The sequence below is a fragment of the Grus americana genome, chromosome 32, assembly GCF_028858705.1.
Source record: "Grus americana isolate bGruAme1 chromosome 32, bGruAme1.mat, whole genome shotgun sequence".
Taxonomy (NCBI): Eukaryota; Metazoa; Chordata; class Aves; order Gruiformes; family Gruidae; genus Grus; species Grus americana.
Window position 1 is genome coordinate 625,489 of NC_072883.1, and position 24,701 is coordinate 650,189.

The window sequence follows — 24,701 nt, forward strand, 5'->3', positions numbered from 1 at the left end:
TGCGGCTGGGATCAGGTAGGGATCCTGCAGGGCTGGGGGGGCTTTTGCCCACTCTGGGGGGCAGCTGTGGGGCAGGGGAGGTGCCGTGGGGTGGGGGGAGCCCAGAGCTGGGCCCCGCATGGGTTTGGCTTTCCCTTGGGCTCTTTCTGCAATACGTCCCTTGCCCTGGGGGCACCTTCGGTCCCGTCCTGCAGCGCTCCCCTCAAACGTTTCTGGCTTGCAGCAGGGCTGGCTGGGGTGGAGGTCGTTTTCTGGAGCACGTTCCCACTCCCAGGAAACCTCCTTCTCCTTCCAGTCCTCCCACTCCCTCGCCACTTTCTCCAGTGTCTCTGGACCATGGGGAGGGCAAAGCAACGCCCGTGGGATGGAGCGTGCACCAAGGTCACGCCAAACTCACCCCTTGCCATGCAACGCCCCTAAATTAACGTAGGCACAATCTCTGTGTCTCTGTGTCCTTCTCCATCACCAAGCTGACTTCAGTGTGGTGGGACCAGGCCACCCTCTCCGTGTCGCCGTGGGGCGGTACATTGTGCTGCCATGTCACTTGTCCCCCGGCATGGATGCTCGGAGCTTGGACATCAGGTGGATCCGGCATCATGTCTCTGAAACGGTGCACCACTACCGAAATGGAGAGGACCTGTACGGGGACCAGATGGAGGAATATGTTGGGAGGACAGAGTTGGTCAGGGATGGTCTCCCCAGTGGACGCCTGGACTTGCGAATCTCTGGGTTGAGACCCTCTGACGATGGTTATTACGTCTGCACTGCGACAGATGGTGCCTCTTATAGACAAGCTATGGTGGATCTGGAGGTGTCAGGTTTGTGTCCGGTGTTTGCAGGGGCTGGTGCGGGTGTCCGTGGGTTTTGTGTGTCCCTCCCAGAGCTCTGTCCCATCCTCAGGTGTGTGGATGAGGTGCCGAAGGACAGGAGCCGTTGAAAGAGGTGGGGTGCGAGGGGGCTGTTGCCTGCAGTGCCTGCCCAGGAGGGAGCACGCAGGTGGTGCTGGAGGTGGTTTTGGGGCAGAGCCACATGGCTGGGACCTGACGCTGTTAGGGATGGAGTTGGGAAGAGATCTCTTCCTGGCTCTGAGCAGCTGGATCTTTGCTTTGGCTTTGCCCTTTGTGCCGTACGAGACCTGGCACGTTGTCTGGAAGCGTTGGGGCTTCTTCAACAAAGACGGGTCCGTGCAGATGCTGCCTTGAGGCGCTGAAGCTCGGCAGCTGGGTCTTGCTCTGCCGAGCTGTTTTGTGGGAGATCTGGGGTCATTTGGCATCAATGCTCTGCAGTTCCTGCACAAGTTGGGGTGGTTTTGGTGGACGGTCCTGTAGTCCTGGTGGGACCTGTGATGTGTCTGCTATCGGATTCGGTCATCACCTTTGAGTTGAGTCCATCCCACACTGACCCCAACCACGGGCTCTTCCCCAGCCACAGGCTCTGTCCCTCAGCTCTCCCTGGAAGCTTACGAGGACGGAGGCATCCGGGTGGTGTGTCAATCGGCCGGCTGGTACCCACAACCGGAGGTGCTGTGGAAAGATCCTGATGGGCAGCGTCTCCCCTCGGTCTCCCAGAGACATTCCTCGGATGAGAGGGGCCTGTTTGACATCGAAGGCGTCATCGTTGTGACCGCTGGGAACAGAGATGGGAAATGGTCCTGCGTGGTCAGGAACAGCCGCCTCAACCAGGAGCAGGAGACGTCCCTGCACATCTCAGGTGCAACGATGGCAGCCAGACCCTGCGGTGCCGGCAGCAGGGCTGGGGTTTGCTGCGTTGCTTTGAGCAGCTTTGATCTGGGGTTCGCGGTGCAAGGTGTGGGGTGTGGGGGCACGGGAGGGCTGTGCACCTTCACAGCAGTTCTAGTGCAGGAGAGAACTGGAGCCTCGTGCGCTTCAGGTGAGCATTGGTATGTGCAGGGGAGAGAGAGGACTATGTCCCCTTGAGGCCAGGGCTCCCAGGACAAGGGGCTTGTGAGCTCGAGCTTTGGGGCGTTTGTCTTTTTGTTCTTCTTCTGCTCAAACACGGGACTGTAAAACCATCCCTTTTCCTGCTGATGGTTTTGTTTCTCAGCTCCCTTTTTCCACAATGCCCATCCCTGGATGGTTGGTGTGGGGGTGCTCCTCGTGCTTTCAGCTGTGTTCCTTGGCCTCGGTGCTTATCTGTGGAGAAGGAAAGGTAAGTGGTGTCAGAAGAATGTTTTGCCTTCACCAAAAAGCTCTTTGGGCAAAGGAAGGAAGGGCACAAGGGCACGGTGGGGTGTGGGCAGGAGGACAGGGAGCATGGCCAGACCGTCTCTGTCTGGTGGGAAGGTGCAAGAGACCCTCTTGAGATGTTCCCAGGGATGAAGCCAGCTGCTGTCCTGACCCCCCTCTTCCTCTGCCTTTGCTTTTCAGTGCTGCAGTCCCGAGAGCTGGGTGAGTCCTTGTGGCCCCTTCCCCCAGCAAAACCTCCTGTCCAAGGAGCCCCCCTGGGAGGGACGTGGGTTTGGATGGCTCCTGAAGTTATGGCTGAACTCCAGAGTGCCTGGCTGGGCTGATGGGGGGATAGGCTGGAGGGAGCCATTCCTTGGGTTTGAGGGTCTTTTTCAACTCTAGAAAAAAAGGAGTTGGTGGTCTGCCATAGCTTTGCCTCCTCCTATGGGAGCAGCCGTGGGATGAGAAGCTGTCCCCTCTGATGACAAATTGCTTTTGTTTCTCCTTACAGAGAAAAGAGATGTAAAAGTTGGTGAGTCTTCATGAGGTCCGGCACAGTGTGGCGTCCTGTCCCGGGCGCTCTGTGCTCGGCCCTTTCCCTCCTTGCCCATCCTCTCCATCCCTGCATCCCCTGGCTCTGGGAAAGCCCAAGGCGATGTGCCTGGCAGGGTGGGCATCTCAGGGACACCAGCCCAAGGCTGGACCCTCTCCCCTGCCCAGAGCCCTGGGCACCAGCCATGGGACGTGACCAGGCTGGCACGGAGCCATTCCCATGTTTGGGGGTCTTTTCCCCTTTCCCAGACAAAAGGAAGTCGGGATTTGCCCGAGCTCCGCTTACTCCTTCATAAATGCTTATGAGATGACTTGCTGTCTCCTCTGATCACATATTGCTTTTGCTTTCCAGGGGAACAAGCTGCACTGCTGGGTGAGTCTCTGGGAGCAATTGCACACCCTGGGGTCCTGTCCCGGGCACTCTGTGCTCAGCCCTTTCCCCCCTTGCCCGTCCTCTCCATCCCTACATCCCCTGGCTCTGGGAAAGCCCAAGGCGATATGCCTGGCAGGGTGGGCAGCTCGGGGACATCAGACCAGGTTTCGTCCCATGTATTCTACTCAAAGCCCTGGGCACCAGCCATGGGATGTGACCAGGCTGGCAGGGAGCCATTCCCGGGGTTTGGGGCTCTTTTTGCACTTCCCAAAAAGGTAGTTTGGGGTCTACCCCATCTCTGCCTGTTCCTTCATGAGCAGTTATGAGAGCATAGGCTGTTCTGTCTGATGAAATATTGGTTTTCATTTTTCTTTCCAGAGGAACGAGATGCAGCACTGAGTGAGTCTCCGTGAGCTCTGTCACGGCATGGGGTCCTGTCCCGGGTACTCTGTGCTTGGCCCTTTCCCTCCTTGCCCGTCCTCTCCATCCCTGCATCCCCTGGCTCTGGGAAAGCCCAAGGCGATGTGCCTGCCAGGGTGGGCAGCTCGGGGACATCAGACCAGGGCTGGACCCTCTCCCCTGCCCAGAGCCCTGGGCACCAGCCATGGGACGTGACCAGGCTGGCAGGGAGCCATTCCTGGGGATTGGGGGTTTGTTCCCGCTCTGGCAAAAAATCATTTTTGGGTCTGCATGAGTTCTGCGTTCTCCCTCATGAGCTCATATGAGATGAGAAGCTGTCCTCACTGATGAAATAACGTTGCTGTTATTGCTTTCCAGAGGAACGTGATGCAGAACTGGGTGAGTCTCCATGAGCTCTAGCACGGCGTAGGGTCCTGTCCCAGGCACTCTGTGCTCGGCCCTTTCCCTCCTTGCCCGTCCTCTCCATCCCTGCATCCCCTGGCTCTGGGAAAGCCCAAGGCGATGTGCCTGGCAGGGTGGGCAGCTCGGGGACAGCAGCCCACGCCTGGACCCTCTTCCGTGCCCAGAGCCCTGGGCACCAGCCATGGGACGTGACCAGGCTGGCACGGAGCCATTCCCATGTTTGGGGGTCTTTTCCCCTTTCCCAGACAAAAGGAAGTCGGGATTTGCCCGAGCTCCGCTTACTCCTTCATAAATGCTTATGAGATGACTTGTTGTCTCCTCTGATCACATATTGCTTTTGCTTTCCAGGGGAACAAGCTGCACTGCTGGGTGAGTCTCTGGGAGCAATTGCACACCCTGGGGTCCTGTCCCGGGTGCTATGTGCTCAGCCCTTTCCCCCCTCGCCCATCCTCTCCATCCCTACATCCCCTGGCTCTGGGAAAGCCCAAGGCGATATGCCTGGCAGGGTGGGCAGCTCGGGGACATCAGACCAGGTTTCGTCCCATGTATTCTACTCAAAGCCCTGGGCACCAGCCGTGGGATGTGACCAGGCTGGCAGGGAGCCATTCCCGGGGTTTGGGGCTCTTTTTGCACTTCCCAAAAAGGTAGTTTGGGGTCTACCCCATCTCTGCCTGTTCCTTCATGAGCAGTTATGAGAGCATAGGCTGTTCTGTCTGATGAAATATTGGTTTTCATTTTTCTTTCCAGAGGAACGAGATGCAGCACTGAGTGAGTCTCCGTGAGCTCTGTCACGGCATGGGGTCCTGTCCCGGGTACTCTGTGCTTGGCCCTTTCCCTCCTTGCCCGTCCTCTCCATCCCTGCATCCCCTGGCTCTGGGAAAGCCCAAGGCGATGTGCCTGCCAGGGCGGGCAGCTCGGGGACATCAGACCAGGGCTGGACCCTCTCCCCTGCCCAGAGCCCTGGGCACCAGCCATGGGACGTGACCAGGCTGGCAGGGAGCCATTCCTGGGGATTGGGGGTTTGTTCCCGCTCTGGCAAAAAATCATTTTTGGGTCTGCATGAGTTCTGCGTTCTCCCTCATGAGCTCATATGAGATGAGAAGCTGTCCTCACTGATGAAATAACGTTGCTGTTATTGCTTTCCAGAGGAACGTGATGCAGAACTGGGTGAGTCTCCATGAGCTCTAGCACGGTGTAGGGTCCTGTCCTGGGCGCTCTGTGCTCAGCCCTTTCCCTCCTTGCCCATCCTCTCCATCCCTGCATCCCCTGGCTCTGGGAAAGCCCAAGGCGATGTGCCTGCCAGGGTGGGCAGCTCGGGGGCATTAGTCTCGGACTGGACCCTCTTCCGTGCCCAGAGCCCTGGGCACCAGCCATGGGATGTGACCAGGCTGGCAGGGAGCCATTCCTGGGATTTGGAGGTCTTTTCCCAATCCTGACAAAAAAGGAGTTGGGGGTCTGCCTGGACTCCGCCTGCTCCTGCATGAGCAGCCATGGACTGAGAACCTTTTCCCTCTGATCACAAATCAGTTTTCATTTTTCTTTCCAGAAAAAAGAGATGCAGCACTGGGTGAGTCTCCATGAGTTCCGTCACAGTGTGGGGTGCTGTCCTGGCGCTCTATGCTTGGCCATTTCCCCCCTTGCCCGTCCTGTCCATCCCTGCATCCCCTGGCTCTGGGAAAGCCCAAGGCGATGTGCCTGGCAGGGTGGGCAGCTCAGGGACACCAGCCCACGCCTGGACACTCGCCCCTGCCCAGAGGTGCTGGGGACCGGCTGGGGGATGTGACCAGCTCTTGTCTCTCCTTCTAGCCTGGAGAAAGTTTCTGCTTCCCCACAATCCAGGTAATCCCATATTTTATTGCCATTCTGGGTGGTTCTCCTCCCTGTGCTTGTGTGCAAGGGGCATCTGGGCTGGGCAGTGCCCGGGACTGGCCGTGCCTGGGTGTGTTTGGTGCCTCAGACACCCCCGAGCAGGGCACTAGCCTGTTCTCCAGCCCCTTTTCTTGCCTTTCCAAGGCATTGTGAGTGGCATCCCTGGGGCCAAGAGGAGCCCTCTGCCACCCCCCTGAGAGCCCGTGCACTGCCCAGACCCAGCCACTGCCTCCCCAGGCTGCTCCTCCCTGCTGGGGCTGCAGCCCCACCGTTGCCTGTTCCCAGGGGACCCAGCTGGGCCGTGGCCGTGCTGGGGCCGGCCCCGTCATGGGCATCTCTAGGAGGAAGGAGATGCCCCGTGTGCTGCCCCGCGGGGCAGAGCCTGGCCCCAGGGTGCTCAAACCCTGCCCACGACGCAGCTCTGCCCCTGATGCTCTGGCTCCTCCTGTCCCCTGCAGACGTGGTGACCCTCGATCCAAACTCGGCTCATCCTGAACTTGTCCTGTCAGCAGATGGGAGAAGTGTGAGAAGGGGAAGAGCGCGGCAGGACCTGCCCGACACCCCTGAGAGATTTAACGATTGGTGCTGTGTGCTGGGCCGGCAGAGGTTCAGGGAGGGGAGGCACTGCTGGGAGGTGGAGGTGAAGGGGGAGGTGGGAGGTGATTCAGTGTGGGCTGTGGGGGTGGCCAGGGACTCTGTGGACAGGAAGGGGTATCCGGACCTGAACCCTGAAGGAGGGATCTGGGGGGTACGGCACACGTCAGGGCAGTTTGTGTCTCTCTCCTCTCCTCGCACCTCCCTGTCCCGGGTCCCCAGGAGATTCTGGGTCTGTCTGGACTGCACGCAGGGGCTGGTGACTTTCATCGATGCCGAGAGTGGGGTCGAGATCTTCACTTTCCCACCAGCCTCGTTCAATGGAGAGACCATCCGACCCTGGTTTTTGCTGTGGACATATGAAACCCAGCTGTGCCTGAGGGACAGCACCTCCTAGACCCTCTGCCCCCCTTCCATCCCCACCGCAGCCCCGGACAGCCCCTGCCCTTCTGCAGACACTGCCCGCTCTCCTCTCCTCCATCCCGCAGCAGCACATGTCCCTCTCTGCCCTGCCCAAGCCCACCCTGCCCAGGCACAGCACCATGGCCTTCAATAAAGCTTTGTGGGTGACCATGGAGTGTGGCCGTGCTGGTTCCTGGGGGCTTTTGGTCCTGATTCCTGCCTGCCCGCGAAGGGGATTTGCAGCCAGTGCACTTGGAGCAGTGGTTGGAGCAGGAGCCTGGGGGCAGCTCCCTGCAGGATGAGCACGGGGAGTGGGGGGCAGAGGCAGGGGGCACTCACAACTCAGGCACCCCCTTCTCTTCCTTCTGGGCACCCCCAAACTTTGCCAGCACCCTGTGTGCCAGAGATGCCTGCGTCCCCGGGATGCGGGAAAGGCTGGTGGGTCGATGTAAGGGCAGGGAGAGATCACTCACCATGATGGTAACATCATGGGCAAAACAGACTCAACTTAGAAAAAAATCATCTAATTTATTACCAAGGAAAAGAGAGTAGAGCAATGACAAATAAAACCAAATCTTAAAACACTTCCGCCTATCCCTGTCTCCTCCCCAGGCTCAACTTCACCCCCCATTTCTCTCCCTCCTCCCTCCTCAGCGGCACAGGGGGACGGGGAATGGGGGCTGTGGTCAGTTCATCACCCCTTGTCTCTGCTGCTCCTTCCTCCTCAGGGCAGGACTCCTCACACTCCTCCCTGCTCCAGCGTGGGGTCCCTCCCACGGGAGACAGTCCTCCACCAACTTCTCCAGCATGAGTCCTTCCCACGGGCTGCAGTTCATCACAAACTGCTCCAGCATGGGTCCCTTCCGTGGGGTGCAGACCTTCAGGAGCAGACTGCTCCAGCGTGGGGTCCCCCACGGGGTCACAAGTCCTGCCAGCAAACCTGCTCTGGCGTGGGCTCCTCTCTCCACGGCTCCACAGGTCCTGCCAGGAGCTTGCTCCAGCGTGGGCTTCCCACGGTCCACAGCCTCCTTCAGGTGCCTCCCCCTGCTCTGGTGTGGAGTCCTCCACGGGCTGCAGGTGGAATCTTTACACCCCCTCATCCTTCCTCCATGGGCTGCAGGGGGACAGCCTGCTTCACCATGGCCTTCACCACGGGCTGCAGGGGGATCTCTGCTCCGGTGCCTGGAGCACCTCCTCCCCCTCCATCTGCACTGACCTGCGTGTCTGCAGAGTTTCTTACATCTTCTCACTCCTCTCTCCGGCTGCAAAAGCTGCCGCTGGTTTTTTGAGGGTTTTTTTTCCCCCTTCTTAAATACGTTATCCCAGAGGCACTACCACCATCACTGATGGGCTCGGCCTTGGCCAGCGGCGGGTCCATCTTGGAGCCGGCTGGCATTGGCTCTATCAGACACAGGGGAAGCTTCTAGGACCTTCTTGCAGAAGCCACCCCTGTAGACCCCCCCCCTGCTACCAAGCCCTTGCCACGCAAACCCAAAACAGCCACACAGTCCTGTTGGGAGCAAGACTGATTTGTCTTTCCCTAATCCCCTTCCTCGGTGGGCACTCGGTACAGGCGGTTGCGGCTCGTTGCTTCTTTTCAGGATCAGGCTTGGTGCGTGAAAGCATCTTGGTAACTGAGTGGCTTTAGGTACAGCAGCAGAGGAACCTTCTGAGTGGAGAAAGAGTTTCTCCACTCCAGGGACAACTGGGATGTTCCAACTCTTGAAGCCCACCCACCTTCAGACCTCCCATCCCGTTCCAGGCGGGATCAGGAAGGAAGTTGGTTTCCGTTTGCTGTTTTGTCCTAGGTTCCTATTTGGACATTTATTTTATACATCCGGACTTGGTGACGTACATGCAGAAAATCAGTTCATTATGTGGGGGATGGAGCCTGAAGTTACACCAACATGAAGCAATTCTGCGCTCTGAAACTGGACAAGGTTTGGATTTATTGGGCAGCCTGGTGCCTCCCACAGATCGTGCCTGTCCGGCGAGTGACTTTTCTTTCTGCAGGGGATTTAGAATATTTCCTTTCCTTTCGAGTCTTGTCAGGGATTTGGAATAAACGCTGGTGAGGGGGAGAGGGGCAGAGCAGGGGGCTGCACCGGGCAGCCGTGTGTGGTCCCGTCCGGCCCTGCAGCAACGGTTTGTTCTGCCGTTGGGGTGCTGGTGCAGGTGGTTTTGGGGGGATTTCTGGAACCTCTTTGAGGAGACGTGCAGCCCTTCTACCCCATCCCCTCTCCGCCAGCTGTAACGCCCCATCGCCCTCCTTCTCCCTCCCTTCCCCTCCCTCTTCTCCAGCTCCGGATGCAGATGTGGCTCCCTGCGAGCCCCGGGGGCCTCCTGAGTTATTTGGTGACTCTGCACGTCCTGCGGCTGGGATCAGGTAGGGATCCTGCAGGGCTGGGGGGGCTTTTGCCCACTCTGGGGGGCAGCTGTGGGGCAGGGGAGGTGCCGTGGGGTGGGGAGAGCCCAGCCCAGAGCTGGGCCCCGCATGGGTTTCGCTTTCGCTTGGGCTCTTTCTGCAATACGTCCCTTGCGCTGGGGGCACCTTCGGTCCCGTCCTGCAGCGCTCCCCTCAGACGTTTCTGGCTTGCAGCAGGGCTGGCTGGGGTGGAGGTCGTTTTCTGGAGCACGTTCCCACTCCCAGGAAACCTCCTTCTCCTTCCAGTCCTCCCACTCCCTCGCCACTTTCTCCAGTGTCTCTGGACCATGGGGAGGGCAAAGTAACGCCCGTGGGATGGAGCGTGCACCAAGGTCACGCCAAGCTCACCCCTTGCCATGCAATGCCCCTAAATTAACGTAGGCGCAATCTCTGTGTCTCTGTGTCCTTCTCCATCACCAAGCTGACTTCAGTGTGGTGGGACCAGGCCACCCTCTCCGTGTCGCCGTGGGGCGGTACATCGTGCTGCCATGTCACTTGTCCCCCAGCATGGATGCTCGGAGCTTTGAAGTACGGTGGATCCGGCACAGGGTCTCTGAAATAGTGCACCACTACCGAAACGGAAAGGACCTGTACGGGGACCAGATGGAGGAATATGTTGGGAGGACAGAGTTGGTCAGACATGGTCTCTCCAGTGGACGCCTGGACTTGCGAATCTCCTGGTTGAGACCCTCTGATGATGGTCAGTACATCTGCACTGTGAGAGATGGTTCCTCTTATGGAGAAGCTACGGTGGATCTGGAGGTGTCAGGTTTGTGTCCGGTGTGGGTGTCCCTGGGTTTGTGTGTCCCTCCCAGAGCTCTGTCCCATCCTCAGGTGTGTGGATGAGGTGCCGAAGGACAGGAGCCGTTGAAAGAGGTGGGGTGCGAGGGGGCTGTTGCCTGCAGTGCCTGCCCAGGAGGGAGCACGCAGGTGGTGCTGGAGGTGGTTTTGGGGCAGAGCCACATGGATGTGGTGGCTTTGCTGGGTGTGCGTGGTGTCTGCGAAGGGTGTCCTGGTGATGTTGTGAAGGCCGTGGGGATAAGGTGCTGAGCAGCTCCTTGGGCTGAGAGCTGGGGCTGCCAGCCAAGCCAAGGCTGGGACCTGACGCTGTTGGTCTTGCTCTGCCGGGCTGTTTTGTGGGAGATCTGGGGTCGTTTGGCATCAATGCTCTGCAGTTCCTGCACAAGTTGGGGTGGTTTTGGTGGACGGTCCTGTAGTCCCAGTGGGACCCGTGATGTGTCTGGTATTGGATTCGGTCATCACCTTTGAGTTGAGTCCATCCCACACTGACCCCAACCACGGGCTCTTCCCCAGCCACAGGCTCTGTCCCTCAACTCTCCCTGGAGGCTTACGAGAATGGAAGCATCCGGGTGGTGTGTCGATCGGCCGGCTGGTACCCACGACCTGAGGTGCAATGGAAAGATCCTGATGGGCAGCATCTCCCCTCGGTCTCCCAGAGACATTCCTCGGATGCAAGGGGCCTCTTTGACATCGAAGATGTCATCATTGTGACCAGGAATGGAGATGGGAACTGGTCCTGCGTGGTCAGGAACAGCCGCCTCAACCAGGAGCAGGAGACGTCCCTGCACATCTCAGGTGCTTTGAGCAGCTTTGATCTGGGGTTCCCATTGCAAGGTGTGGGGTGTGGGGGCACGGGAGGGCTGTGCACCTTCACAGCAGTTTTAGGGCACGAGAGAACCGGAGCCTCGTGCGCTTCAGGTGAGCATTGGTATGTGCAGGGGAGAGAGAGGACTATGTCCCCTTGAGGCCAGGGCTCCCAGGACAAGGGGCTTGTGAGCTGGAGCTTTGGGGCGTTTGTCTTTTTCTTCTTCTTCTGCTCAAACACGGGACTGTAAAACCATCCCTTTTCCTGCTGATGGTTTTGTTTCTCAGCTCCCTTTTTCCACAATGCCCATCCCTGGATGGTTGGTGTGGGTGTGCTCCTCACGCTTTCAGTGGTGTTCCTTGGCCTCGGTGCTTATCTGTGGAGAAGGAAAGGTAAGTGGTGTCAGAAGAATGTTTTGCCTTCACCAAAAAGCTCCCTGGGCAAAGGAAGAAAGGGGACAGGGACCCATGGTGGGGTGTGGGCGGGAGGACAGGGAGCATGGCCAGACCATCTCTGGCTGGTGGGAAGGTGCAAGAGACCCTCTTGAGATGTTCCCAGGGATGAAGCCAGCTGCTGTCCTGACCCCCCTCTTCCTCTGCCTTTGCTTTTCAGTGCTGCAGTCCCGAGAGCTGGGTGAGTCCTTGTGGCCCCTTCCCCCAGCAAAACCTCCTGGCAAAGGAGCCCCCCTGGGAGGGACGTGGGTTTGGATGGCTCCTGAAGTTACGGCTGAACTCCAGAGTGCCTGGGTGGGCTGATGGGCGCAATACGCTGGAGGGAGCCATTCCTTGGGTTTGGGGGTCTTTTTCAACTCCTGTAAAAAAAGGAGTTGGTGGTCTGCCAGAGCTTTACCTCCTCCTGTGGGAGCATCCATGGGATGAGAAGCTGTCCCCTCAGACCACTTAGTGCTTTTATTTTCCTTCCAGAAAAAAGCAATACAGCACTGGGTTAGGCACATGTAGGGTCCTGTCTCAGGCGCTCTGTGCTCGGCTCTTTCCCTCTTTGCCCGTCCTTTCCATCCCTGCATCCCCTGGCTCTAGGAAAACCCAAGGCGATGTGCCTGCCAGGGTAGGCAGCTGGGGGACACCAGCCCAAGGCTGGTCCCATGTCCCGTAACCAAAGCCCTGGACACCAGCCATGAGACCTGACGAGGCTAGCAGGGACCCTTTCCTGGGGTTTGGGGGTCTTTTCCCATTTCCTAAACAGAAGGTATTTGGGATTTGCCCAAGCTCTGCTTACTCCTTCATAAATGCTTATGAGATGACTTGCTCTCTCCTCTGATCACATATTGCTTTTGCATTCCAGGGGAACAAGCAGCACTGCTGGGTGAGTCTCTGGGAGCAATTGCACACCCTGGGGTCCTGTCCCGGGTGCTCTGTGCTCAGCCCTTTCCCCCCTTGCCCGTCCTCTCCATCCCTGCATCCCCTGGCTCTGGGAAAGCCCAAGGCGATGTGCCTGGCAGGGTGGGCAGCTGGGGGACACCAGCCCAGCACTGGACCCTCTCCCCTGCCCAGAGCCCTGGGCACCAGCCATGGGATGTGACCAGGCTGGCAAGGAGACATTCCTGGGGTTTGGGGGGCTTTTCCCACTACCCAAAAAAGCAGCTTGGGGTCTGAACAAGCTCAGCCTGCTCCATCATGATCACATTTGAGATGAGATCTCAATCTGATCTCAATCTGAAGCTCTCTGATCACTTCATGCTTTTGTTTATGCTTTCCAGAGGAACGAGCTGCAGAACTGGGTGAGTCTCCATGAGCTCCGTCACAGCGTGGGGTCCTCTCCCAGGACCTCTGTGCTCGGCCCTTTCCCTCCTTGCTTGTCCTCACCATCCCTGCATCCCCTGGCTCTGAGAAAGCCCAAGGCGATGTGCCTGGCAGGGTGGGCAGCTCGGGGACACCAGCCCAGCATTGGACCCTCTCCCCTGCCCAGAGTTGCTGGGCACCAGCCATGGGATGTGACCAGGCTGGCAAGGAGCCATTCCTGGGGTTTGGGGGGCTTTTCCCACTACCCAAAAAAGCAGCTTGGGGTCTGAACAAGCTCAGCCTGCTCCATCATGATCACATTTGAGATGAGAAGCTGTTCCCTCTGATCACTTCATGCTTTTGTTTATGCTTTCCAGAGGAACGAGCTGCAGAACTGGGTGAGTCTCCATGAGCTCCGTCACAGCGTGGGGTCCTCTCCCAGGACCTCTGTGCTCGGTCCTATCCCCCCTTGCCCATCCTCTCCATCCCTGCATCCCCTGGCTCTGGGAAAGCCCAAGGCGATGTGCCTGGCAGGGTGGGCAGCTGGGGGACACCAGCCCAGCATTGGACCCTCTCCCCTGCCCACGTTGCTGGGCACCAGCCATGGGATGTGACCAGGCTGGCAAGAAGCCATTCCCTGAGTTTGAGGGTCTTTTCCTGCTCCCCACAAAAAAGGAGTTTGGAGTCTGTCCGAACTCTGCCTGCTCCTGCGAGAGCAGCCTAGGGTTGTGTATCTGTCCCCTCTGATCACATACCTTTTTCTTTCTTGGTTTACAGGGAAAAGAGATTCAGCACTGGGTAAGTTCTCATGAGCTCCAGCACGGCTTGGGGTCCTGTCCCAGGTGCTCTGTGCTCGTTCCTTTACCCCCTTGCTCGTCCTCTCCATCCCTGCATGCCCTGGCTCTGGGAAAGACCAAGGCAATGTGCCTGGCAGGGTGGGCAGCTCGGGGACACCAGCCCAAGGCTGGACCCTCACCCCTGCCCAGAGTTGCTGGGGACCAGCCATGGGACGTGACCAGGCTGGCAGGGAGCCATGCCGGGTGTGGGGGACTTTTCCTACTCCCCAAAAACAAGGAGCTGGGGGGGTCTGTCCAAACTCTGACTGCTACTGCGAGAGCAGCCTAGGGTTGAGAACCTGTCCCCTCTGATCACATATCTTTTTCTTTCTTGTTTTAAAGGCAGAAGAGATGAAGAACTGGGTGAGTTTCCATTAGCTCCAGCATGGCGTGGGGTTCTGTCCCCGGCGCTCTGTGCTCGGCCCTTTGCCTCCTTGCCCGTCCTCTCCATCCCTGCATCCCCTGGCTCTAGGAAAGCCCAAGGCGATGTGCCTGGCAGGGTGGGCAGCTGGGGGACACCAGTATGGGGTTGTACCCCCTCCGCTGCCCAGACCCCTAGGCACCAGCCATGGGATGTGACCAGGCTGGCAGGGAGTCATTCCAAGGATTTGGAAGGATTAATTTGGGGTCTGCCACAGCTCTGCCTGCTCCTTCATGAATGTTTATGGAATGAAAAGCTCTCCCCCCCGTAATTACCAATCATTTCTTTTTTATTTTCCAGAGGAACGAGCTGCAGCACTGGGTGAGTCTCCGCGATCTCTGGCACGGCATGGTGTCCTGTCCCGGGTACTCTGTGCTTGGCCCTTTCCCTCCTTGCCTGTCCTCTCCATCCCTGCATCCCCTGGCTCTGGGAAAGCCCAAGGCGATGTGCCTGGCAGGGTGGGCAGCTTGGGGAGACCAGCCCAGCACTGGACCCTCTCCCCTGCCCAGAGCCCTGGGCACCAGCCGTGGGACATGACCAGGCTGGCACGGAGCCGTTCCCATGTTTGGGGGTCTTTTCCCATTTCTGAAACGGAAGGAAGTCGGGATTTGCCCGAGCTCTGCTTACTCCTTCATAAATGCTTATGAGATGACTTGCTGTCTCTTCTGATCACATATTGCTTTTGCTTTCCAGGGGAACAAGCTGCACTGCTGGGTGAGTCTCTGGGAGCAATTGCACACCCTGGGGTCCTGTCCCGGGTGCTCTGTGCTCAGCCCTTTCCCCCCTTGCCCGTCCTCTCCATCCCTGCATCCCCTGGCTCTGGGAAAGCCCAAGGCGATGTGCCTGGCAGGGTGGGCAGCTCGGGGACACCAGCCCAGCATTGGACCCTCTCCCCTGCCCAGAGCCCTGGGCACCAGCCATGGGATGTGACCAGGCTGGCAAGGAGACATTCCTGGGGTTTGGGGGGCTTTTCCCACTACCCAAAAAAGCAGCTTGGGGTCTGAACAAGCTCAGCCTGCTCCATCATGATCACATTTGAGATGAGAAGCTGTTCCCTCTGATCACTTCATGCTTTTGTTTATGCTTTCCAGAGGAACGAGCTGCAGAACTGGGTGAGTCTCCATGAGTTCCGTCACAGCGTGGGGTGCTGTCCCAGGACCTCTGTGCTCGGTCCTATCCCCCCTTGCCCATCCTCTCCATCCCTGCATCCCCTGGCTCTGGGAAAGCCCAAGGCGATGTGCCTGGCAGGGTGGGCAGCTGGGGGACACCAGCCCAAGGCTGGACCCTCTCCCCTGCCCAGAGCCCTGGGCACCAGCCATGGGATGTGACCAGGCTGGCAAGAAGCCATTCCCTGAGTTTGAGGGTCTTTTCCTGCTCCCCACAAAAAGGAGTTTGGAGTCTGTCCGAACTCTGCCTGCTCCTGCGAGAGCAGCCTAGGGTTGTGTATCTGTCCCCTCTGATCACATACCTTTTTCTTTCTTGGTTTACAGGGAAAAGAGATTCAGCACTGGGTAAGTTCTCATGAGCTCCAGCATGGCTTGGGGTCCTGTCCCGGGTGCTCTGTGCTTGTTCCTTTACCCCCTTGCCCGTCCTCTCCATCCCTGCATGCCCTGGCTCTGGGAAAGACCAAGGCGATGTGCCTGGCAGGGTGGGCAGCTGGGGGACACCAGCCCAAGGCTGGACCCTCACCCCTGCCCAGAGGTGCTGGGGACCAGACATGGGACGTGACCAGGCTGGCAGGGAGCCATGCCGGGTGTGGGGGACTTTTCCTACTCCCCAAAAACAAGGAGCTGGGGGGGGTCTGTCCAAACTCTGACTGCTACTGCGAGAGCAGCCTAGGGTTGAGAACCTGTCCCCTCTGATCACATATCTTTTTCTTTCTTGTTTTAAAGGCAAAAGAGATGAAGAACTGGGTGAGTTTCCATTAGCTCCAGCATGGCGTGGGGTTCTGTCCCCGGCGCTCTGTGCTCGGCCCTTTGCCTCCGTGCCCGTCCTCTCCATCCCTGCATCCCCTGGCTCTGGGAAAGCCCAAGGCGATGTGCCTGGCAGGGTGGGCAGCTGGGGGACACCAGTATGGGGTTGTACCCCCTCCGCTGCCCAGACCCCTAGGCACCAGCCATGGGATGTGACCATGCTGGCAGGGAGTCATTCCAAGGATTTGGAAGGATTTTGCACTCTAAAAAGAAGGAATTTGGGGTCTGCCACAGCTCTGCCTGCTTCTTCATGAGTGCTTATAAAATGAAAAGCTCTCCCCCTGTAATTAGCAATTACTTTGTTTTTATTTTCCAGAGGAACGAGCTGCAGCACTGGGTGAGTCTCCATGAGCTCTATCACGGCATGGGGTCCTGTCCCGGGCGCTCTGTGCTCAGCCCTTTCCCCCCTTGCCCGTCCTCTCCATCCCTGCATCCCCTGGCTCTGGGAAAGCCCAAGGCGATGTGCCTGGCAGGGTGGGCAGCTGGGGGACACCAGCCCAGCATTGGACCCTCTCCCTTGCCCAGAGCCCTGGGCACCAGCCATGGGATGTGACCAGGCTGGCAAGGAGACATTCCTGGGGTTTGGGGGGCTTTTCCCACTACCCAAAAAAGCAGCTTGGGGTCTGAACAAGCTCAGCCTGCTCCATCATGATCACATTTGAGATGAGATCTCAATCTGATCTCAATCTGAAGCTCTCTGATCACTTCATGCTTTTGTTTATGCTTTCCAGAGGAACGAGCTGCAGAACTGGGTGAGTCTCCATGAGCTCCGTCACAGCGTGGGGTCCTCTCCCAGGACCTCTGTGCTCGGCCCTTTCCCTCCTTGCTTGTCCTCACCATCCCTGCATCCCCTGGCTCTGGGAAAGCCCAAGGCGATGTGCCTGGCAGGGTGGGCAGCTGGGGGACACCAGCCCAAGGCTGGACCCTCACCCCTGCCCAGAGTTGCTGGGGACCAGCCATGGGACGTGACCAGGCTGGCAGGGAGCCATGCCGGGTGTGGGGGACTTTTCCTACTCCCCAAAAACAAGGAGCTGGGGGGTCTGTCCAAACTCTGACTGCTACTGCGAGAGCAGCCTAGGGTTGAGAACCTGTCCCCTCTGATCACATATCTTTTTCTTTCTTGTTTTAAAGGCAGAAGAGATGAAGAACTGGGTGAGTTTCCATTAGCTCCAGCATGGCGTGGGGTTCTGTCCCCGGCGCTCTGTGCTCGGCCCTTTGCCTCCTTGCTCGTCCTCTCCATCCCTGCATCCCCTGGCTCTGGGAAAGGCCAAGGCAATGTGCCTGGGACGGTGGGCAGCTTGGGGACACCAGTATGGGGTTGTACCCCCTCCGCTGCCCAGACCCCTAGGCACCAGCCATGGGATGTGACCAGGCTGGCAGGGAGCCATTCCAGGGGTTTGGGGGGCTTTTCCTACTCCCCAAAAAAAGGAGTTTGGAATCTGCCTCAAACTCTGCCTAATCCTGTGGGAGCAGCCATGGGATGAGAAGCTGTCCCTTCTGATCACACATCTTTTCTTTCCCCCATTTTACAGGCAAAAGAGATGCAGAAATGGGTGAGTCTCCATGAGCTCCAGCACGGTGGGGGGTCCTGTCCCAGGTGCTCTGTGCTCGGCCCTTTCCCTCCTCGCCCATCCTGTCCATCCTTGCATCCCCTGGCTCTGGTAAAGCCCAGGGCGATGTGCCTGGCAGGGTGGGCAGCTCGGGGACACCAGCCCACGCCTGGACCCTCGCCCCTGCCCAGAGGTGCTGGGGACCAGCTGGGGGATGTGACCAGCTCTTGTCTCTCCTTCTAGCCTGGAGAAAGTTTCTGCTTCCCCACAATCCAGGTAATCCCGTATTTTAGTGCCATTCTGGGTGGGTCTCCTCCCTGTGCTTGTGTGCAAGGGGCATCTGGGCTGGGCAGTGCCCGGGACTGGCCGTGCCTGGGTGTGTTTGGTGACTCAGACACCCCCGAGCAGGGCACTAGCCTGTTCTCCAGCGCGTTTTCTTGCCTTTCCAAGGCATTGTGAGTGGCATCCCTGGGGCCAAGAGGAGCCCTCTGCCACCCCCCTGAGAGCCCGTGCACTGCCCAGACCCAGCCACTGCCTCCCCATGCTGCTCCTCCCTGCTGGGGCTGCAGCCCCACCGTTGCCTGTTCCCAGGGGACCCAGCTGGGCCGTGGCCGTGCTGGGGCCGCCCCGTGATGGGCATCTCTAGGAGGAAGGAGATGCCCCGTGTGCTGCCCCGCGGGGCAGAGCCTGGCCCCAGGGTGCTCAAACCCTGCCCACGACGCAGCTCTGCCCCTGATGCTCTGGCTCCTCCTGTCCCCTGCAGACGTGGTGACCCTGGATCCAGACTCGGCTCATTCCCGACTTGTCCTGTCAGCGGATGGGAGAAGTGTGAGAAGGGGAAGAGCACGGCAGGACCTGCACGACACCCCTGAGAGATTTGACACTCGGTGCTGTGTGCTGGGCCAGGAGGGGTTCAGGGAGGGGAGGCACTGCTGGGAGGTGGAGGTGAAGGGGGAGGTGGGAGGTGATTCCTGGTGGGCTGTGGGGGTGGCCAGGGAGTCTGCCTACAGAAAGGGGTATCCGGACCTGAGCCCTGAAGGAGGGATCTGGGCAGTGTGTCACTGGAAAGGGCAGTTTGTGTCTCTCACCTCTTCTCCCACCTCCCTGTCCCCCATCCCCAGGAGACTCTGGGTCTGTCTGGACTGCACGCAGGGGCTGGTGACTTTCATCGATGCCGAGAGTGGGGTTGAGATCTTCACTTTCCCACCAGCCTCGTTCAATGCAGAGATCATACGACCCTGGTTTTGGGTGGGGACAGAGGAAACCGAGCTGTGCCTGAGGGACAGCATCTCTGGCACTCTCTGCCCCCCTTCCATCCCCACCTCAGCCCCGGACAGCCCCTGCCCTGCTGCAGACACTGCCCGCTCTCCTCTCCTCCATCCCGCAGGAGCACACGTCCCTCTCTGCCCTGCCCAAGCCCAGGGAGCAGGGGGGCAGTGAAGGGGCTGCACTGGTTTTACCTGGGCCAGGGTTAATTTCCTTGATAGTAACTGGTAAGGGGCTCAGGTTTGGATTTCTGCTGGAAACAGTGTTGATAGCACAAGGATGTTTAAGTTGTTGCAAGGACAGGTTTGCTTGCAACGTGCTAGATTGTATTTATCGCTGTTACTGCTGCTTAGCTGTTGCTTGGCTGGCTCCTGTGCTTGCCATGGGGCTTGCTCGCCTTCCTGGATATCAGAGTCTGGTGCTTGTTTGCGGCTGCTTGGTGCTTTCACTGCTCGATGTGCTGCTGATCATGGCACTGTGCTGTGCTGGGAACACTTTGGTAAGAGCCATGGCCATACGCCTGGGCTGCGCGATGGTATGGGCATCGCTGCTGTTCCTGTGCTGCTGTACCGGACAGGCTGGAACTGCACTGTGAGCTCCGGTCGAAGGGACGGTGACCTGTGGATGAGTCTACGTGGGAACAGGACACCCCAAAGCGCCTGTGGTCATGAAGAATTCCAGAGGAGAGCCCCTGCCCTTCTGCAGACACTGCCCGCTCTCCTCTCCTCCATCCCGCAGCAGCACATGTCCCTCTCTGCCCTGCCCAAGCCCACCCTGCCCAGGCACAGCACCATGGCCTTCAATAAAGCTTTGTGGGTGACCATGGAGTGTGGCCGTGCTGGTTCCTGAGGGCTTTTTGTCCTGATTCCTGCCTGCCCGCGAAGGGCATTTGCAGCCAGCGCAGTTGGAGCAGTGGTTGGAGCAGGAGCCTGGGGGCAGCTCCCTGCAGGATGAGCATGGGGAGTGGGGGGCGGAGGCGGGGGGCACTCACAACTCAGGCACCCCCTTCTCTTCCTTCTGGGCACCCCCAAACTTTGCCAGCACCCCCTGTCCCCAGGATGCCCCTGCTCTCTCACCATCCTTCTACACCACACAGTCCTGTTGGGACCAAGACTGATTGGTCTTTCCCTAATCCCCTTCCTCGCTGGGCACTCAGGACAGGCGGCTGCGGCTCGTTGCTGCTTTTGGGGATGGGGCTGAGTGTGGGAAAGCATCTTGGTAACTGAGGGGCTTTAGGGGCAGCAGCAGAGGAACCTTCTGAGTGGAGAAAGAATTTCCCCACCTGGGGCTCTTTTAGGGTGATATTTAGCAAGATTGATTGCTGTGGCTGCTGCTGCTGCTCTGGGGTTTGGTGCTGCAGTGGAGCCGGCTGGGGTGGGGTGGTGCTGGGACTCGGGGCCGGGGTTGGCCAAGCGGGAAGGGGCGGGGGACGCTCAGGAAGGGGCTGGGGCTGCGGGAACCGAGGACAAAGCGGAGCCCGGGCAGCCCGGCTGCTCGGAACCTCTCTCGGTGATGCTGCCACCGCCGCCGCGCAGGTAACGGGGGGAGGATGGCTGGGGCTGGAGACGGGACTCCCCGCTTCGTCGTCCGTGGAGAGGTTGTGGGCCTTTCTTCTGCCCCCTCGGTCCCCTTCTGCCTCTCCCTGACCTCCCCGGAGCTGGGTCCGGGCTCCCCGACAGCTCTGGGGTAGATGGGGCTCGCCCTGCTCCCCCTCCCCAGCTCCCAGAATGGCTCCTGGGACCTCCATCCCCATACCCTGCTCTGGGTCCAGCCCCTCGCACCCCCCTGCACCCCTTCTCTTGGGGATGGGCTGCCCCTGCATGGGGATGGGAGGGTGGGGACAGTGGGGGACACGTCCTCCCCTGGGATCTGAGGTCCCTGAGGGGACAGGGCAAAGGGACAGGGCACAGCTGGCATGTCCCAACACTTCAAACCGCCCACACACCCCATCTTGTCCCCTTCTCCCCCACTCCCCACGAGCTCCCAGCTCTTATCGGGCTGCAGGGACGCTGCTGGGCTCCTCCTGGATGGCCCAACATCACAACGAAGCTCCAAGTTTTGCACCATCACCCCCAACAAACAGCCTTCTTGTGCCTTTCTTTTTCTCCTTTTTCCTTTCCGAGGACTGAGGGGCTCCTGCCTTTCACTCCAGAACACACCAATGTCCTGAAACACCAAAGAACCCCAAGAGATGGACCCAGTGCAACTGGCTCAGGTGGACAATTCCCCGGGGTCTGGTTGGGGTTTTGCTCCTTGCTTCAGTGACAGTGGTCATGCACAAGACAATCAGCCCTTTTTGGGAAAGGAAACGCATATTTCTGGGTGCCAAACCTGTCCTGGTGTTGTTCCCCAGCACAGGCTGCCGGGAGAGGTGCAGCTCTGGGAAAAGCCACCTTCAGCAGCTCCCATCCAGGTGGGAATGGGGAGGCTGTTGGTTTCCCTTTGCTGTTTTCTTCTTGGCTCCTCCTTGGAGGTTCATTTTCATATCCATGAATCTCAGTGTCCTCCTGGGATGTCCTTGTTTTTCTACTCCAATGTCTCACACTCTCCTCAGTTGCTTGGGATGGGCTTGAGCATCTCTGCTTCTTCATCCCAGGACCTCAGGGGTTTTTATTCTTCTTCTTCTTGAACTTTTGGGGCTGTGGCTCTGGCCCCAGGTACTGAACATCTCTTGCTGCTGCTGCAGGAGCCTGTGACGTTTGAGGAGGTGGCTGTGTATTTCACCAAGGAGCAATGGGCCCTGCTGAACCCGGTGCAGAGGACGCTCTCTGCGGACATCATGCTGGAGAACTACGAGGCTGTGATGTCTCTGGGTAAGGAGTCCTGTCCCTTCCAGTGCTGGAGCTCCTGAAGGTTTGACCTGTGGCCTTTGTGTTGCAGATGCTCTCAATTTTCAGACACCTTGAGCTCTGCAGTGCTCAGGAATGAGACAGACCATCTCCTTGATGCTCCTGGGAGACAGAAGGAAGAGGAACATTGAGGGAAAGCCCTTTTTTTTTTTTTTTCTTCTCTTCTGTGTAATTTTCCAGTGAATGGAAACATCCCTGCAGGGATATTTTTCCTTTTCCTGGACTAGCTCCATATCAATGATTGGTTTTGGGACAACGTTTGATGTTTGCCCTCTGTGGGGCTTGAGTGGAGGATGCACGTTCACCCAGGCACCTGGTGTTCTGGATGACCGTACCATCATTCTTCCCACTCTGTGTCCCTCAAGAAGTTTGAATTTCTTTAACTTTGCAAATACTCTGCAATTCTCAAGTCCCTCATGCTGTTATCTCCTGATTTCACCCTCTGGAACAGGTTTTCTTACGGCCAAGCCAGACTTGCTCACCCAGATGCCAGAGCGAGGAGAGCGCTGGGGCCCTGATCTTCAAGAAATGGAGAAAAAAGAAGCCCTGAGCTGCAGGCACGCAGGTGAGGATGGGGTGCCTGTGCTCATGATCACCTACACCAGCACATGCTACTATATCCTATCAAAACCACACCAGGATTTTAGCCAAAGCATGGGGGATCCTACTAGGAGATACAGCTCCACTGACCCTGGCTGGAAATCAGAATAATTTTTTTTTTTTCTGTGGATTTCTCCTTCTTCCGTCCCTGGGGAAGCACAGAAGTAGAGCTGCTGCACCCTCAGCCAATTTTGCTGCCTGGTTAATTAGCTTTTTCTACCCCTTCCCCTTGATGTTATTTTTTTTTTTTTTTACTTGGCCTGAGAAATAACCCATCTGGCTTCTCTCTGTGTCACAACAGGGGTAAGACACAAAATAAGCAGCAGGACGGTTTGCAGAGGAGCTGATGCCAATCTCGGAGAAATCCCGACCCAGGAGGACCCTGCAGAAAGGCAGCGTGCCTTCATCGAGTCTGGACACGAGGGCAGTCGGAGCAGGGACTTAATTACACCCCAGAGAGGCGATGCAGGAGAAAAACCTTTCAAGTGCCTCGAGTGCAGGAGAAGCTTCACGCGGAGCTCGGACCTCATCGTCCACCAGCGAACGCACACGGAGGAAAAGCCCTATCGGTGCCCCAAGTGCGGGAGATGCTTCAACAGGAGCTCGAGCCTCGTGACGCACCAGAGGATGCACACCGGTGAGAAAATGTACGAGTGCCCCGAGTGTGGGAAAAGCTTCACCCGGAGCTCGACGTTGACCACCCACCAGAGAACCCACACGGGAGAAAAACCCTACCAGTGCTGCGAGTGCGGGAAGCGCTTCAGCAAAAGGTCGAACCTCATTAAACACCAGCGGCAACACACCGGAGAGAGACCGTATCCATGTCCCGACTGCGGGAAAAGCTTCATACAAAGCTCAGATCTCATCGTCCATCAACGAACCCATACGGGAGAAAAGCCCTACCAGTGCTCGGAGTGTGGGAAACGCTTCAGCGTGCGATCCAAGCTGATTCAGCACTTGCGCGTGCACACGGGGGAGAAGCCATACACGTGCGGCGAGTGTGGGAAGAGCTTTGGGCAGAGCTCGCACCTTTCTGTGCACCAGAAAACTCACAGAGGAGAGAAATCGGTGCTCCAGGTGTGGAAAGTCATTCAGTGTGAGATCCTGCCTTGTTAAAGATCAGAAGCCGCGCGTATATAGAACATCTGAGAGCACGCACTTTCTTTGAAGAACATTTTGTAGGTGTGTTTGCATCTATGAAAGCTTGGAAAATCATTCAGTGAAAAAGAAACTCCATTAAAAATGAGCTGGTCTGCATGCAAGCAGGACTATTGAATAAGAGCGTAGGTCAAGGAGGAAAAGAAGTTAATTGCTGCGCGTAGGGTCGGTGGGTTCACAAAGAGCGGTGGGCTTTGTACGACCTGTGCGGGTGTCATATTTAAATAGGTCAGTTTGTCCCTAGGAAAAGTAGCTGTCTGGTGGTCCTCATCATGTTCCTCATGATGTTCAGCTGGTTGGTTGTGTCTGAACCCCTCCAAGTGATGCCGGTAGGGAGCTGGGTCTTGGGTGAAGGAACCAAATACTGGGAAACAAAACAAGAAACCACAACCCACGTGCGACTCGGGGGCTGCAGAGGTGGAACAAGCCATATGTTTCCTGTTGTTTTGCTGCAGAAAGCCTCGGGCAGGCAGCACCCTCGCTGTGATCTGAGATCCTGTGTGATGCAGGAGCAAATGACGTGGGCAGGCTCATGCCCGAACCCCTTAGGGTTGACCAGCCCTCCTTACATCAGAAACAGCTTGGAAAGACTTTTCTGGAGCCATCCAAACCAGGACAACAAATGATGGGGACCTCCCTAGCAGATGTAGCCCCAGTCTGGGGAGGCAAAGAGCCATCCCAGTGTGTCCAGATGCTTGGAGCTGCGCTGTGAGGGTTAGAGGAGGAGGCACTTGCTATGGGCTGGGCGGGAGGATGGACATGCTGTCCAAGGGCAAGAACAAAGTCTGTTGGAAATGTTTGGGTTTTCACCATGTGGCTGTCTGTTATTTTCCTCTATATTGCCCCAAAAAATAATTCCCAGAAAGCACAAAAGAAGGTTGTTTCTGCCGATAAAGATCCCTGCCTTCCTACGGGTGTCTGTTGTCTCTTGCATCCCTGAACATCTCATGATGTTTAACTCTACTGTGCAGCGAGGTGGAAGGATTTTCACAGCACTGGTGAGATCACATCTGGACGCTGGGTCCAGTTTGGGGCTCTGCAGTGCAGCGAGCCCCGTGGATGCTCAGAGCAGGGCTACAGCCCTCCAAGCAGGATTACAGACACCACGAAGTCCCACCCAGCCTAAATTATTCCCTGATTATGTTCATAGTGACTTCAGGATGATTTCTAATGCTTTTAATCCCATGGGGTCCCCACCTCTCATGGTGGTGGTATGTGTGGTGCTGGCGTGCATCCAGCAGCTATCCACGTGAAGATGAGCTAAGGCTTTGCATAGGTGACCTCGGTGAGTCCAAGTTATATGGGACCGAACCACCCCATCATGTCAAGCCACCATAGCGTGGACGCCAGAAGCTGAGTGAGCTTCAGCAGTTAATTTCTGTCCTCGCCTGAGGAGCGCGTGGGAAGAAACAGCAAAGGGCACAAATTCTGCCACCCCCAGCACCCCCCTCCCATGAGCCCGGCCGCTGCTCAGCCACCA

The 24,701-nt window shown here is 57.9% G+C and overlaps 2 protein-coding genes across 5 annotated transcripts in view; both read left to right on the forward strand.

The window, feature by feature from the left end:
• Nucleotides 1–19,437, forward strand: part of LOC129198305 (butyrophilin subfamily 1 member A1-like) — a 37,690-nt gene extending 18,253 nt beyond the window's left edge. The window contains exons 6-22 of one of the 3 annotated variants that reach the window (XM_054807486.1): nt 2,388–2,408; nt 4,282–4,302; nt 12,547–12,567; nt 12,946–12,966; nt 13,346–13,366; nt 13,747–13,767; nt 14,126–14,146; nt 14,519–14,539; nt 14,917–14,937; nt 15,316–15,336; nt 15,718–15,738; nt 16,115–16,135; nt 16,530–16,550; nt 16,930–16,950; nt 17,331–17,351; nt 17,592–17,624; nt 18,112–19,437. In XM_054807486.1, the coding sequence (XP_054663461.1) occupies nt 2,388–2,408; nt 4,282–4,302; nt 12,547–12,567; nt 12,946–12,966; nt 13,346–13,366; nt 13,747–13,767; nt 14,126–14,146; nt 14,519–14,539; nt 14,917–14,937; nt 15,316–15,336; nt 15,718–15,738; nt 16,115–16,135; nt 16,530–16,550; nt 16,930–16,950; nt 17,331–17,351; nt 17,592–17,624; nt 18,112–18,788 (1,025 nt within the window). In that variant the 3' untranslated portion in view covers nt 18,789–19,437. Of the gene's footprint in view, nt 1–470; nt 819–1,425; nt 1,711–2,064; nt 2,170–2,387; nt 2,409–4,281; nt 4,303–12,546; nt 12,568–12,945; nt 12,967–13,345; nt 13,367–13,746; nt 13,768–14,125; nt 14,147–14,518; nt 14,540–14,916; nt 14,938–15,315; nt 15,337–15,717; nt 15,739–16,114; nt 16,136–16,529; nt 16,551–16,929; nt 16,951–17,330; nt 17,352–17,591; nt 17,625–18,111 lie in introns of all 3 variants that reach the window. The other 2 variants (XM_054807487.1, XM_054807488.1) reach the window with 2 other exon arrangements.
• Nucleotides 19,438–20,063: 626 nt separating this feature from the next.
• Nucleotides 20,064–24,132, forward strand: LOC129198345 (zinc finger protein 239-like). Of its 2 annotated transcripts, XM_054807576.1 has the most exons (4): nt 20,064–20,149; nt 21,301–21,427; nt 21,915–22,028; nt 22,365–24,132. In XM_054807576.1, exons 2-4 carry the CDS (start codon nt 21,394–21,396, stop codon nt 23,177–23,179), a joined length of 963 nt encoding a protein of 320 aa, XP_054663551.1. In that variant the 5' UTR covers nt 20,064–20,149; nt 21,301–21,393; the 3' UTR covers nt 23,180–24,132. The 2 variants fall into 2 exon arrangements, with proteins under 2 accessions (XP_054663551.1, XP_054663552.1); XM_054807577.1 differs by having other exon boundaries at nt 20,073–22,028.
• Nucleotides 24,133–24,701: the final 569 nt, after the last annotated feature.

What these genes read in the sequence shown, in the direction of transcription:
- LOC129198345 (XM_054807577.1), top strand. Translation starts at nt 21,647, where the DNA reads ATGGAAACATCCCTGCAGGGATATTTTTCCTTTTCCTGGACTAGCTCC. An exon ending in CCTGAGCTGCAGGCACGCAG is followed by an intron (nt 22,029 to 22,364) that starts GTGAGGATGGGG and finishes GTGTCACAACAG; the next exon opens with GGGTAAGACACAAAATAAGC.